The sequence below is a fragment of the Pongo pygmaeus genome, chromosome 4, assembly GCF_028885625.2.
Source record: "Pongo pygmaeus isolate AG05252 chromosome 4, NHGRI_mPonPyg2-v2.0_pri, whole genome shotgun sequence".
Classification (NCBI taxonomy): Eukaryota; Metazoa; Chordata; class Mammalia; order Primates; family Hominidae; genus Pongo; species Pongo pygmaeus.
Genome location: NC_072377.2, coordinates 150,859,419 through 150,874,235, shown reverse-complemented (window position 1 = coordinate 150,874,235; position 14,817 = coordinate 150,859,419). Strand labels below are relative to the sequence as shown.

Below are 14,817 nucleotides of genomic sequence, written 5' to 3'. Positions count from 1 at the left end.
ACACTGATATTCCAACTCTTACATAAAAATCTAAAATCTTAGACAAAGTAGATGTATCTGCAAACACTACCCAAATACCATGACTTCTTTTTTTCTTTTAATCTAGGGAACATTTCTGCTTTTTGCTGTGTAAAATTACCTATACAGTGAGAAGACACTTGATCAAACTATAAATGCTAGGTATCTTTTAAAACCAAGATTGTCATTTAAATCAGGAAAACCTCACAACGTAGCCTAAGTGTTCACTAAATAAACTAATGATAAAAAACAGGAGTAAAAAAGCAAAATAAATTCTCATATATTTTAAGAAGCTGATTATTCAGTACTTTTATTATTTAATCTTTAGTTTTCCAATTCTTTCCTCTATGTTCAACTTCTGCACACTCTCATTTTAACCAATTGTACACAGAAGGAAAATAAGAAACTCAAATCTATTACTATGGAACTTGAATAAACAAAAAGTGAAACCAACCAATTAAAGTTTAATTCATTTATGTAATCTCTGACTTTATTCATCAGAATAAAAATTTCTAGAGCTCAAATAAATCCAATATAAATGTAAATAAAAAAGAACAGTCTTTCCTACACCAGAAGAAAATAACCCCCAACACAGCTTTTTATATCTCTAGACCTGTTTTAATTCTCTAATAAACATCTAAACGGGTCTTAACTTGCATGCATGAAAGAAAAACCCAGTGTTTATTTTTTAATTTATACTATTTAATATCATAAAAAATACATAATTGAGAAGTGATCTAATTCAACTCTTATTTCCAACCACTAAATTTACCTCCTCCTTGACTTCTTCTTCTTCAGTCTCAGTGGATATAGATGGTACCTTGGGCTTATGCCATGATATCTGTAGCCGACGGTCTTTAAATTTTGGCCCTTGGTTTGCGGCCTAAAATATATGTTAGAAGAACATACAAGTTTGCACTCAAATTTACTAATGATTTCTGCAAATTCTGTGTTATTTAAAAAGTATAACATAGGGCAGGGGAGAAATCTGTTAAGGCGGATCTACAATCTCCAATGAGAGCTAAAAAAAAATAAAGTCCCTTTTAATTAGAGCAAATATATGTTCTGGTTTGCCTAGCATAACCCATGGTTTATATCTGTGTCAGGTAAATGTTAGCATCTGTCTTGGTTGAAGAAATAATTTTTTTTCTAAGTACAGTTGCTCTACTTACAAAAGTCATGATGAGGACAAGAAATATTCTTAATACATGTACTGACCTTTGGCTTTGATATCTACATATATAGACTCAAACCTTAGAAAAAATGTGAATCATCTGCTTATTCATCTCACTGCATCTCTTACAGCCTCACCTATGTTGGATAAAGTTCTTCCTATTTCTATTTCTGAAATGCTATACATTAATAAGCACCTCCCAGCTCATCTATGCATTCAATAAACATTAAACAAACACCTAATACTATCCTAACTCATAAAACTGCTCCATTTCAAATATGTTACTCGCTACTAATTTTTAAACATTTTTTTCTCCCCAGCAAATTCCAACAGGGGAAAGCAAATTTTAAAGACAAAGCAACACAGACAAGGGACTAGGGATCCAAAGTTTCAAAAAAGTAAAAGCTTAGCCATCTCTGTAGCTTTCCTATCAAAGGTCCTCATTTATAGAACTGGGGGTTCTAAAAAACATAATAGAAGAGATTCTTTTTTATTTGGGCTTTCATTCCAGTCTATCTAGCAAAATAATTGCTAAACCTCCTGAAGCATTTGCCAAATGTTTCCATAAAACACTTGGAGCATAGCATGGTGAGAATGTACATTAGGGCAGACTCATAAATCCATTACTGCCTGCACAGACATCATCCTGTGTTCTAAGGGAAAAATTCCCACCATTCCTTGAAGGGTCTAAATGCTTATAACCTAACACCAAACATTATGACTCATGGGACATACCAAACTGATGTATCAAAATAGCCCTACCAAATATAGATATGTACCTTTTCTTTTCGAGACAGGGTCTTGCTCTGATTCCCAGGCTGGAATGTGCAGTGGGAAGATCACACTCACTGCAGCCTCGACTCCCTGGGTCCAAGTGATCCTCCCACTTCAGCCTCCCAAGTAGCTGAGACCACAGGCATGCACCACCTCACCTGGCTAATTTTTTTATTTTTATAGACGGGGTCTCCCGATGTTGCCCAGGCTGGTCTCAAACTCTTGGGCTCGAGCAGTTCTCCCACCTCAGCCTCCCAAAGTGTTGGAATTACAGGCATGAGCCACAGCACCTGGTCTATATTTACTATCTTTTAAAAATCAGGTAATGTAATAGAGATCCTTTGCCCTTTACTCTATCCTTTAACACACAGCCCAATTATAGAGAGGCTTTCCCTGCTTGTTTTGTTCATTTCTATATTATTTGAATTTCTAAATAAAAATATATTACTTTTATAATCAGAAAAAGTAATAAAGATTTTTAAATCTGTAATAACTGTGTTGCTCTCCAAAGAGGATAAGAGGTCTGTCCTCCAAAAGGAATATTAAGGCATTAAATGTATTGTATATACATTATTAAAGGAAGAATCAGAAATGTATACGGAGTCTGAAATTAAGAATAAATAATTTCTACTATCTAACTTATAGCAAATCAAATAAATCAGCAATAATAAAGTTATATTATGACGCTACCAAGTTAGGAATTCTCATACACAAATGGTGAGAATCTCAAACTGATTCTAAACTGGTAAGAATCTAAAGCTGATGGGGTTCACTCAGCAATTCCACATACAGTCATCACTTGGTGTTCCTGGGGGACTGGTTCCAGGACTCTCTGTGAATAGCAAAATCCATGAATGCTCAAGTCATTTACATAAAATAGTGTAGTATTGGCAGATAATCTACACACATTCTCCTATATACTTTGAATCCTCTCTAGATTACTTATAATATCTAATGCAATGTAAATGCTATGTAAATAGTTGTTATACTGTATTGTTTAGGGAATAATGACAAAAAATGTACATGCTCAGTACAGATGCAACCTTTCATTTTTTTCCTAATATTTTTGATCCAAAATTGGTTGAATCCATGGAGGTGACCCACACATATGAAGGGCCAACTGTATATCCAAGAGAAATGTGTGTACATGTGTAGTTAAAAACATGTATAAGATAGCAACACTGCTTACAAAAGCCACAAAGTAGAAATAACCCAAACATCCATCAATAAGAGGATGAGGCTGGGTGCGGTGGCTCATGCCTGTAATCCTAACACTTTGGGAGGCCAAGGTGGGCGGATCACCTGAGGTCAGGAGTTTAAGACCAGCCTGGCCAACATGGAGAAACACCAACTCTACTAAAAATACAAAAATTAGCCAGGGGTACTGGCACATGCCCATAATCCCAGCTACTCAGGAGGCTGAGGCAGGAATCGCTTGAACCCATGAGGTGGAGGTTGCCATGAGCCAAGATTGCGCCACTGTGATCCGGCCTGGGCAACAGAGTGAGACTCCATCTCAAAAAAAAAAAAAGAGGATGAAAAATAAACTGTGGTATATTGATACAACTATTATATAGTAATAAAAATGGCAAATTAATGTTACATGTAATGTTGTGAGTCTCACAAACATTAAACAGAAGAAGTCAAGCACAAAAGAATACACATTGTGTGATTCCATTTACATAACATTTTAAAAACAGGCAGAATACTACTATAATATTTAGGAATGCATATTTAGGTGATAAAACTACAGTCAATTCTCATTACTTGCAGTAGTTATGTTCTAAAAAGTTGATGCAAACATTTAATTGGCAAATAGCCACTAATTATAGGGGAAATAGAATTAGACTCTTACGAGCCTCTAGAGCAACCTTGTCCAACCTGTGGCCCACGGGCCACATATGGCCCAGGATGGCTTTGAATGCAGCCCAACACAAATTTCATAAACTTTCTTAAAACACTATGAGATTTTTTTTTCCTGCTCATTAGCTATCATTAGTGTTAGTGTATTTTATGTGTGGCCCAAGACAATCCTTCTTCCAATGTGGCCCAGGGAAGCCAAAAGATTGGACACCCCTGTTTTAGAGGGTCACAACATTTTTGTCAGCTAATCAACACAAACTTTGGTTTTATGTGTTTCTGTTGAAAGACATCTTATTTAATACATGTTACTGATTCATTAACATTGAACTCATGGCCAAAAGCACTCATTCATGCCTGAACAAAGCTTAACTAACACATGTATCTTTGTAAGGCGTATCACAGCCTTGCACTTAGGAACACTAGACAGGACTTTAGAACTACATTCGGGGGCCATTTAAAACAGTTTAATCACCAAGAAAACAAAAAAAACTGAGAAAAATGTGGCATTAAATAGACTGCAAAGGCTGGGCGCAGGGGCTCACGCCTGTCATTCTAGCACTTTAGGAGGCTGATGTCAGGAGTTTGAGACCACCCTGGCCAACATGGTGAAACCTTGTCTCTACTACCAAAAATACAAAAATTAGTTGGGTGTGGTGGTGGGCGCCTGTAATCCCAGCTACTAGGAAGGCTGAGGCAGGATAAACACTTGAACCCGGGAGGCGAAGGCTGCAGTGAGCCAAGATCATGCCACTGCACTCCAGCCTGGGTGACAGAGCGAGACTATGTCTCAAAAAAAATTAATAAAAAATAAAATAAATAGACTGCAAAAGGGGCATTTGTTTACAGTATAAAAGCTGAAACAAGAAGGCATAGCACCACCTTATTTCTATCTCAGCTGAAAATGGGCACATGAGGGGACTGGCAACTGTGTGTATGTCTGAGAATGACCACAAAACACCATAAGTATTGATTTTGGGGTTACAAATAAATTTTAGTGAGTAGATGAATTGGCAAATACGGAATCTGAAAATAATAAGGATTGACTGTATAAAGAAAGCAACGTGACTATCATAAAGTGAGGCTAATGGTTACTGCTCTGAGAAGGAGAGAAGGTAGATAGAGGCTGGGAGGAGCAACAAGGGGGACTGGGGTATTGGAAATGTTCTATTTCTTGACCTGAGGGATAGTTATATTAGGTGTTTGCCTTCTGATAAATCATTGAACTATATGTTTATGATCAGTATAGCTGGTTTTTATAAACATTTTTAGTTGACTATAGGTACAACCTTTAAAAATTTTAAGGAAATAGGCCGGGCATGGTGGCACATGCCTATAATCCCAGTCCTTTGAGGCTGAGGCAGGTAGATCACCTGAGCTCAGGAGTTTGAGATCAGCTGGCCAACATGGTGAAACCTCATCTCTACTAAAAATACAAAAATCAGCTGGGCGCGGTGGTGCATGCCTATAATCCCAGCTACTCAGGAGATGAAGACAGGAGAATCCCTGAACCTGGGAGGTGGAGGTTGCAGTGAGCTGAGATCATACCACTGCACTCCGGCCTGGGTGACAGGTGACTTGAGACTCTGTCTCCAAAAAAAAAAAAAAAAAAAATTAAAGAAATACCAGATAGCTAAGATTTTTATGTGAAAAAGGCAAGGTTTGGAATGCAGCCCTGTATGTATAATATGATCACATTTTCGTAAATGTTTTTAAAGTGAGAAGCTTTATATATGTTTTCTTACATATATAGTATTTTTCTATAAAGATACCTAAGAATAGTGACTATCTTTTAAGAATGGAAAAAGATTAATAAAAGGGAGATTTTACTTTTATTAGTCATCCTTTTTTTTTTTTTTTTTTGAGACAGAGTCTTGCTCTATTGCCCAGGCTGGAGTGCAGTGGCGCAATCTGGGTTCACTCCAACCTCCACCTCCTGGGCTCAAGCAATTCACGTGCCTCAGCCTCCCAAGTAGCTGCGACTACAGGCAGATGCCACCACAGCTAGCTAATTTTTGTATTTTTTGTTGAGACAGGGTTTCGCCATGTTGGCCAGGCTGGTCTCAAACTCCTGAGGTCAGGTGATCCACCCGCCTCGGCCTCCCAAAGTGCTGTGATTATAGGCGTGAGCCACCATACCCAGCCCTAGTCATCCTTTTAACTATTTGCATACATTAGATTTTTATTTTTAAAAGTTTTGTTTTTTTCGTTTTTTTGTTTTTTTGAGACAGAGTCTGGCTCTGTCGCCCAGGCTGGAGTGCAGTGGCGTGACCTCGGCTCACTGTAACTTCCACCTCCCAGGTTTAAGCGATTCTCCTGCCTCAGCCTCCTGAGTAGCTGGGACTCCAGATGCTTGCCACCACGCCCGGCTAATTTTTTGTATTCTTAGTAGAGATGGGGTTTCACTGTGTTAGCCAGGATGGTCTCAATCTCCTGACCTCATGATCCACCCACCTCGGACTCCCAAAGTGCTGGGATTACAGGTGTGAGCCACCGCACCAGGCCCTAAAAAGTACTTTTTAAAAAAATCTAGGATTTATCTCTTAACATATCTGTTACTTATTACAGTACCTAATTGTTCTACACATACATATATATTCTCTCACATACACATCTAAATGTGGTTTAAAATGATAAAATATTGGGAAAAAAGGCCGGGCACAGTGGCCTTTTTGAGGCTGAGGCAGGTAGATGACCTGAGTTCAGGAGTTTGAGATCAGCTGGCCAACATGGTGAAACCTCATCTCTACTAAAAATACAAAACGTGAACCTGAGAGGCGGAGCATGCAGTGAGCTCAGATTGCACCACTGCACTCCAGCCTGGGAGGCAGCCAGACTCCATCTCAAAAAAAAAATATATATATATATATATATAGGGAAAAAATTGGATGTCCATCAATACAGGACGGTTCAACTGTAGTATAATACATCTGTGCAATGAAATACCACGCAGTCATTAAAAAGAATGAAGCAACACCACATGCACTAGTGTACAACAATCTAAAGTCTAATATATATGAAGTAAAAAGTACTACGGCAAAAGGGTGTTGTATAACCTGCTACCATTTTTTAAAAAGAGAGAACAAATTATATATAGAGAGAGTATCTTTAAGCAGATGTATGAGAAACTCCTAACAATAATTGTCTATGGGGAGTGACATTGAGTGACTGGAGGTAGAAGGAAATCTTATTTTTCATTGTATACACTTTTACTCCTTTTTCATTTTGTTTACGTGTGTTGGCCAAGGAAATAATTCAAATAAAATACATATATATGTGAATATGAGATCAACTAAATATACCATAAATTAAAAATTATATTCATATTAGGGTTCTCGGTAGAAGCTGCTCAAAGAGAAATTCATCTAGTCCAGCCATTTTCCCCGATTAGAAAGTGACACCCAATCTATGCCAGTCATCATATATCAATCAACTGACGCAGATTAAAAAAAAACAAAATTCAAGTGCTATATGAGGGAATGAGCAAATAGGTACTCTCATCCAATATCACTACAAGTATAAATTAGTACAACATTCTGGAAGGTTATTTAGCGAGCTGTACCAAAATTTCAATGCATGCCTTTGATCCGGTTATCTCCCTCCTAGGAATTTACCTAAAGCAGTGGTTCTCAATTGGAGACATCACTCTAGCAGGTATTCTGGTAGTCACGCTGACTAAGCAGCACTTATTGGCAATTAGTAGGTGGTAGCCAGGGGTGCCAGAAGTTTTACAATGTGCAGCACTGTCCCACATAATGAAAAATTATTGGCCAGGCGCAGTGGCTTATGCCTGTAATCCCAGCACTTTGGAAGGCCAAGGTGGGAGGTCACCTGAGGTCAGGAGTTTGAGACCAGCCTGACCAACATGGTGAAACCCCGCCCCTACTAAAAATACAAAAAAATAAATAAATAAAAATAAAAACATTAGCTGGGCCTGGCGGCGGGCGCCTGCAGTCCCAGCTGCTCGGGAGGCTGAGGCAGGAGAATGGCATGAACCCAGGAGGTGGAGGTTGCAGGGAGCCAAGATTGTGCCACTGCACTCCAGCCTGGGCGACACAGCAAGACTCCGTCTCAAAAAAAAAAAAAAATTATCCCAGTAAATATGCCAAATCTAACATGATGTATATAACATTGTTCATAATAGTTAAATGGTAAACAACCTACCTAACTCATCAATAGGGGGCTGTACATAAAAATTATGGCATATTCTTATAACAGAATGCCTTTAAATAAGACAAATGTGTATCTATATTCATAAACATGAACAATTCTCCATGATACACTATGGATGTAAAAACAAACTCCAAAACAGCATGGGTAGTATGTATACATATGACAGATACAGGTGCTAGAAAGATGTTCATAAAAATGTAATTGGTAAGATTTCAAATTTGTTGTGCCTTCTCCTTTATAATTTGTATTGTTTGAATGTTCTAAAAGCAGTAATTACCTTTGTAAAGAAATTTTCAAAATTAAGAGAAAAAAATTATGGCAGTTTAGAGTTTCAATGTCTTTGTAAAGGTCACAGAATTACCACTGCCTATTTCACTCCTAGAACTAGCTACGAAAATTATATTTTCGCCTGAAGAACGCTGAACACAGTAAAGTGTGCAGAAAAGGTAAACTCCTGATCACTTGTGACAGATAACAACAGTAAATGGTCATAGCTCACAAATCACCCATATTACCTTTTAAATTTAATTTAATTTTTAAGTTGTTTTGTAAAGATAGGGTCTCACTATGCTGCCCAGGTTGGTCTTAAACTTCTGGGCTCAAGCAATCCTCCCACCTCAGCCTCCCAAAGTGCTGGGATTACAGGCAGGTGCCACCAAGCCAGGCCTACATTACTTTTTTAACAAGGTCTGATGAAGGGCAATCAATGAAGCACTATCTAAAAAACTTTCTCCAAATGTTAAATACATAGAAAAGGTTAATTTTTGTTCTGGAAAGCACAAAAGAAAACTATCTGCCTAACTATAAGGTATCATTTCCATGTACAGTAAAATTCTCAAATATATTTTTCAGATACTTGGAAGATGGGGGAAAATCCCTGTCTAGAGAGGCTGTGGGGAAAAGCTAACTATGTGCGAAGTCTTTACTAATTACAGCAGAAATACTCAATTGCCTCATATGAAGTTCCAGGAATGGCAAGAGTCAGACATTAGAGGTTTGCCAGTAAGAACATAAAAATTATAACGAATTATATAAATATTGTGGGAGCACACGTTCTAAACAGTACTTTAGAGATAAACCTCTTACTTTCTTAAGACTCAAAGGGTCTTCTGGCTAAAGTTGAGGAACTGACCATCTGTTGTATGCAATTTCATACCCTTCCCCAGACCCCCACTGAAATGACAGTAGAATAATTTATTTTTTTAAGGTATAAATCTGTAACAAAAAAAAAAAAAGAAAACACAACAAGGTCAAAAAAAACTGGAGAGGTGGGAAGCAGAAAGACTAATGGGAAGTCAATATATAATGCTTAAAATTTAAAAATCAAGAAGTAACAGTAAAAACAGGAATTTAAAAAAAGAAAAAAAAAAAACTGGCAAGGTGCAGTGGCTCATGCCTGTAATCCCAACACTTTGGGAGGTCAAGGCAAGAGGAAAAAAGCCTAATAAAAGGCAACATGGTAGGATAGAAGAAGAGAAATATATTAATCTGAGCAGCTGAATTTCTGAATTGATCAATCCTAAAACCTAACTCTACACTTCTTGAAAAGAAGGAAAAATTCAAAATTCTTACAGTTAAATGAGCCACACTACTTGAAAAATATCAAAGTACAGTCTATATATTCCAAATATTTAGAGAAAATAACTTTTCCTGTTGTATCTAGCCGAACCTCCCTTCAATAGGGATGAAGGAATGTACTTTAGTTTTTGTCCCATCTGTGCCCTTGGCAAGGCTCTGAGTTACAATTTTCAGCTTCTGAATTAAACTTTAACTATAAATACTTAACATTAACTTCATTAAGATATTAAAAATCTTAAGATTTCTGTGAAATAAAGATAGGTAAATAAAGATTTTTCTATTAAAAAGTTCTTTCTGGGCCGGCGCAGTGGCTCATGCCTATAATCCTAGCACTTTGGGAGGCTAAGGCAGTGGATCACCTGAGGTCAGGAGTTTGAGACCAGGCTGGCCAACATGGTGAAACCTATCTCTACTAAAAAACACAAAAATATTAGCCAGGAGGTGTATGCCTGTAATCGCAACTACTGGAGGGACTGAGGTAGGTGAATCACTTGAACCCAAGAGGCGGAGACTGCAAGGGAGTGGAGATCACACCACTGCACTCCAGCCTGGGCGACAGAGCAAGACTCCGTCTCCAAAAAAAAAAAAATTAAAAATTAAAAAGTTCTTTCTGGATTTGCTGATTTTGATCTTTAAAATATATAAAATTATATTTATATATTTCAATTATGTTTAACTTAAATATTTGATATATAAAGTAACATAATAACATACTAGGGGTCTGCATACTACAGCCCTCAGGATAAATGTAGCCCAGCACCCTGTTTTTAATGACTTAGGAGCTAAGAATGGTTTTTACATTTTTGAAAAGGTTATTAAAAGAAAAAAATGTTCATCCATTGAAGTACAAAGAAGAAAAAGAAAAAAAAGAAAAAGAACTAGAAAGGAAAGAGGAAGAGAGGGAAGAGCAGGTGAAAGGAGAGAAGACAATGTAAAGATCATATGTAGTCCACAAAAAACCTAAAGTATTTACTATCTAGTCCTTTACAGAAAAAGTCTGCTGATCTCTGATACATACTATTAACATATTTATATATTAATGTATGTTTTTATGCTGTTATATATATAACCTACACTGTAAATTAAATATTCTATGTATTTTAAATTTGTATATGCTTTAATGTATATGTACCCTTCATATAAGTACCTGGGACCAAAAAGATCAAGATCAACCAATATCCTCAAATTTGGTTTTAAAATACATAATATAAAACACTGATGCTTCATCCCAAAAGTGAATGTGAAGTAAAAAGTCTGATTTTAAAAGTAGTATGTGTGGGCCGGGCACGGTGGCTCATGCCTGTAATCCCAGCACTTTGCGAGGCCAACGCAGCCGGTGGGCAGATCACTGGAGGCCAGGAGTTTGAGACCAGCCTGGCCAACATGGCAAAATCCCATCTCTAGTAAAAAATACAGAAAAATTAGCTGGGTGTGGTCGTGCATGCCTGTAGCCTCAGCTACTCAGGAGGCTGAGGCACGAGAATCGCTTGAACCCAGGAGGCAGAGGTTGCAGTGAGCTAAGATCATGCCACTACACTCCAGTCTGGGTGACAGATGGAGACTGTCACAAAACACAGAAAACAAAAAACAAAAAAAAGATAACCACCATTTTAAAAAAAAGAAAAAAGGAGTATGTGTTCCTCAACAAGTATGGAAAATAGAGAAGTGCTAATACTACTAACACTAAAAATACAAAAATTAGCTGGGTGTGGTGGCTAACACCTGTAATCCCAGCTACTCAGGAGGCTGAGGCAGGAGAATCGCTTGAACCCAGGAGGTGGAGGTTGCAATGAGCCAAGATCATGCCATTGCACACCAGCCTGGGTGACAAGAGCAAAACTCTTGTCTCAAAAAAAATACGTTTTTAAAGGCAGCAAAACACTGTCAAACATTTACATGGTTATCATTTTTCACTATTACATGCACTATAATGAGCATACTTATAGCTGCCATTTGCATATGACCATAATCCACTTATGATAAGTTCTTAGACTATTAAACAGCAAACTCTGAAGGACTCCAGAATTAGATTCCAAATAGCTTCATTAAAATCCATCATTTTTTCATATAGATACGGCTCACCCATGATCCCTTCATAATCATTAAGAATAGAAGAATACTGAAAATATAGATTTTACCTTGGCCTCTGTGAGATACAAAAGATCTTGAAGAAGAGTTTCCTTTTATGTTTGCTAACTCTATTCACAATAATGCCTAAGCATATGTATTTCTGTATTTCTTTCAAAGAAAGCATACTATATTGCCCAGGTAGTTATTATTAGGGAAGCGTGCTCCTAGTACTCAAGACCCTTTCTGATAGCATGCTATCAAAAAAGAAAAAAAAAGAGCCATCCAAATCAAAGGAAGTGTTTTGTTCTTGAAGTTACCTCATCTGCCTTAGCTTTGCTTGCTCTTTTCCTAAGTGTCTAGACATAACCACATCTGCCAACTGAATGCCACACTGCAGACTTGTCAGGTATATGTACAAAAAAATTGGTTATCTTTAGATGCTTTAGAATGGTTCTACTTTTCAGAAGGAAGGAGATCCATTTGAGCATGACTTCTGGGTTAAAATTTAAACATCTACATATAGTCTCCAGTGACCACAGGATAGAACATGTAGCTGTCTTCCTAGTAAGATTAACTATTTTTTGTAACTGAAACTTTCTGCAATGAGTCAAATTTGTAGAAATTCTGCTTCACATAATCCAATATCATCTCACCAGAACTGGTATTGGTTCTACAAGAACAATTTATTTGGCAAAGAGATTTTAATTTTATATACTAAACCTTAAAAGGCAAAAAATCAACATTCGTGCAGCCTTCACAATACCCTGCGCTTGTATAGTGCTCCTCCATCTTCTTTACTCAAGAAGTCACTTGGAGCTATTCTCCCACTTTACAAAAAAGGCAAATAAGGGTTACATCAGGGAAAGAACTGGGTCAAGAGTGAACCATTCACAACCCACAGGACATTCAAATCTGGACACTTTTCATTAACAGCCTATCTTCCCCAAGAATCAGGGTGAAATAGGGTTAATGGGCATCAAACTAATAAAAACACTTGAAGTGAAGCCTTGCTCTTTATGATTTCCCTCACCATCTTTAATATTTTTTTTTTTTTGAGATGGAGTTTTGCTCTTGTGGCCCAGGCTGGTGTGCAATGGCACTATCTCAGCTCACTGCAACCTCTGCCTCCCGAGTTCAAGCAGTTCTCCTGCCTCAGCTTCCTAAGAAGCTGGGATTACAGGCGCACACCACCACACCCAGCTAGTTTTTGTATTTTTAGTAAAGATGGGGTTTCACCATGTTGGCCAGGCTGGTCTCGAACTCCTGACTGACCTCAGGTCATCCACCCGCCTCAGCCTCCCAAAGTGCTGGGATTACAGGCAAAAGCCACTGTCCCTGGCCATCTTTAAAACTTAATAGGGCTGAAAATACTTCCTCTCAAAAGAGTTGTTTGAGGAATAGGGAACCTAGTTATCTTGGTTCCACTACTTATTAATTATATGATTGTGGTTGACATTTTAACTTGTGGTGTTCACATCTGTACACACAGGATTTCACATGTATACAGTTTTGCATGTATATACAGTTTTGCATGTATTTCACATTTATACAGTCATTTAAAATTAAATGAGATCATGTATGAAAATGTTCTAGCATAAATAATGTCAATAAAATATTTACTGAATGAATGAGTGGCTGGAAAGAGTATATACTGCATATGTCCAAAACAGTAAAGACATTTGCCTGTAGCAAATCTCTATTTGCATGTTTGCCTAAAAGTAAGTGGTTGCCACTATATACAGAATATAACTAAATATACTTGTTATCCTAATAAATTCTTTATTTGAATTTTGCTTCCATCCCAGACTGTTTCACTATTAACTATAAATACCTGGTAAGCCATGTAATAATCCTAAAACAAAAATTAAATATAGCTCTGGAATAACTTGTCACTACAAATGCACTTAAGTGGAGTATTACAGAATCAAAAGAAAGAGCTGCTTCTTGACTTTTAAATATATTAATAGGCATTTGGTAGTACTCATGTTTTTTACAATTAATTTTTCTAATCTATAAAACATTTGACATTTATACACACTGCATCAAGGAAAATGATGAGCACAGTGTTTTTAGAGTTAGCATTAGCTATTTTAAAAACTTACTGAGAAATGCTGAAGCAAGTCTTCTTTTTCTTCCTCAATGAATCCTCCAACTGTTAGTGCTTTGGGACGATGGTCCACCACCATGTGATTTAGTGAGCCCCTTCCTCTTCCTCCACGCCCTCGGCCTCTTCCTCGACCTTGAGAGGACATGGTCTTTCCTCGACCCACAGGTAAAATACCTAATCGTGCAGCCTGAATGACAACAAAAAGTAGAATACAAAGTAGCATACATTGTTAGACTAAACCTTAAAAATAAAGGAAAACTTTTTTTTTTTTGAGATGGAATTTCACTCTCATTGCCCAGGCTGGAGTGCAATGGCACGATCTCGGCTCACTGGAACCTCTGCCTCCTGGGTTCAAGCTATTCTCCTGCCTCAGCCTCCCAAGTAGCTGGGATTACAGGCAAGCGCCACCACACCTGGCTAATTTTGTATTTTTGGTAGAGACGGGGTTTCTCCATGTTGGTCAGGCTTGTCTCAAACTCTTGACCTCAGGTGATCCACCCGCCTTGGCCTCCCAAAGTGCTGAGATTACAGGCATGAGCCACCGCGCCCAGTCAAAGGAAAACTTTTTTGAGACGTTAAATGTGGTGGGGCACTAACTCCTTTTAAATCTCACCTCAACCTGTAACTGACTGAGTTTTTTCCGTAATTCTGTGGTGTCTTCTCCTGAGGACAGCCTCTTGTGGAGGTCCAGTTCAGTATCTAGTAACTCCTTCTGGGCCTTTGGAAAAATTGAAAATAAAAAGGTATTTTTTAGATAACTTACAAGATCTCCTCCAGAACATGACAGTTACACAATGACACACATGTATTTTGGAACATGAGAATGAGAGGATGCAATAAACATGGGTGTTTTTAAAAAAGTAACTTTACAGATATAGTAGTGCCAACATGTAAAAAGTATATGGATATCAGTGAAAAACAGTAAGCATTAGACAGCTTAAAAATCACATCCTAGGAACAGACACCTGAGATGAGGGAGCTGAGAATAACCGTCACATAATAAAGTATCACAAATGAAACACAATGGAGCAAAATAAATTATATAGTAAAAATGTATTTATAG

The 14,817-nt window shown here is 37.6% G+C and overlaps 1 protein-coding gene across 4 annotated transcripts in view; it reads right to left on the bottom strand.

Annotated features, from left to right (window-relative positions):
• RBM27 (RNA binding motif protein 27) overlaps positions 1 to 14,817 on the bottom strand; it is a 91,539-nt gene that overhangs the window by 9,110 nt on the left and 67,612 nt on the right. For all 4 annotated transcript variants that reach the window (XM_054488199.2, XM_054488196.2, XM_054488198.2 and 1 more), the window contains 3 exons: positions 14,368 to 14,472; positions 13,750 to 13,941; positions 791 to 901 (listed from right to left, as the gene is read on the bottom strand). In XM_054488199.2, the coding sequence (XP_054344174.1) occupies positions 791 to 901; positions 13,750 to 13,941; positions 14,368 to 14,472 (408 nt within the window). The remainder of the gene's footprint in view (positions 1 to 790; positions 902 to 13,749; positions 13,942 to 14,367; positions 14,473 to 14,817) is intronic.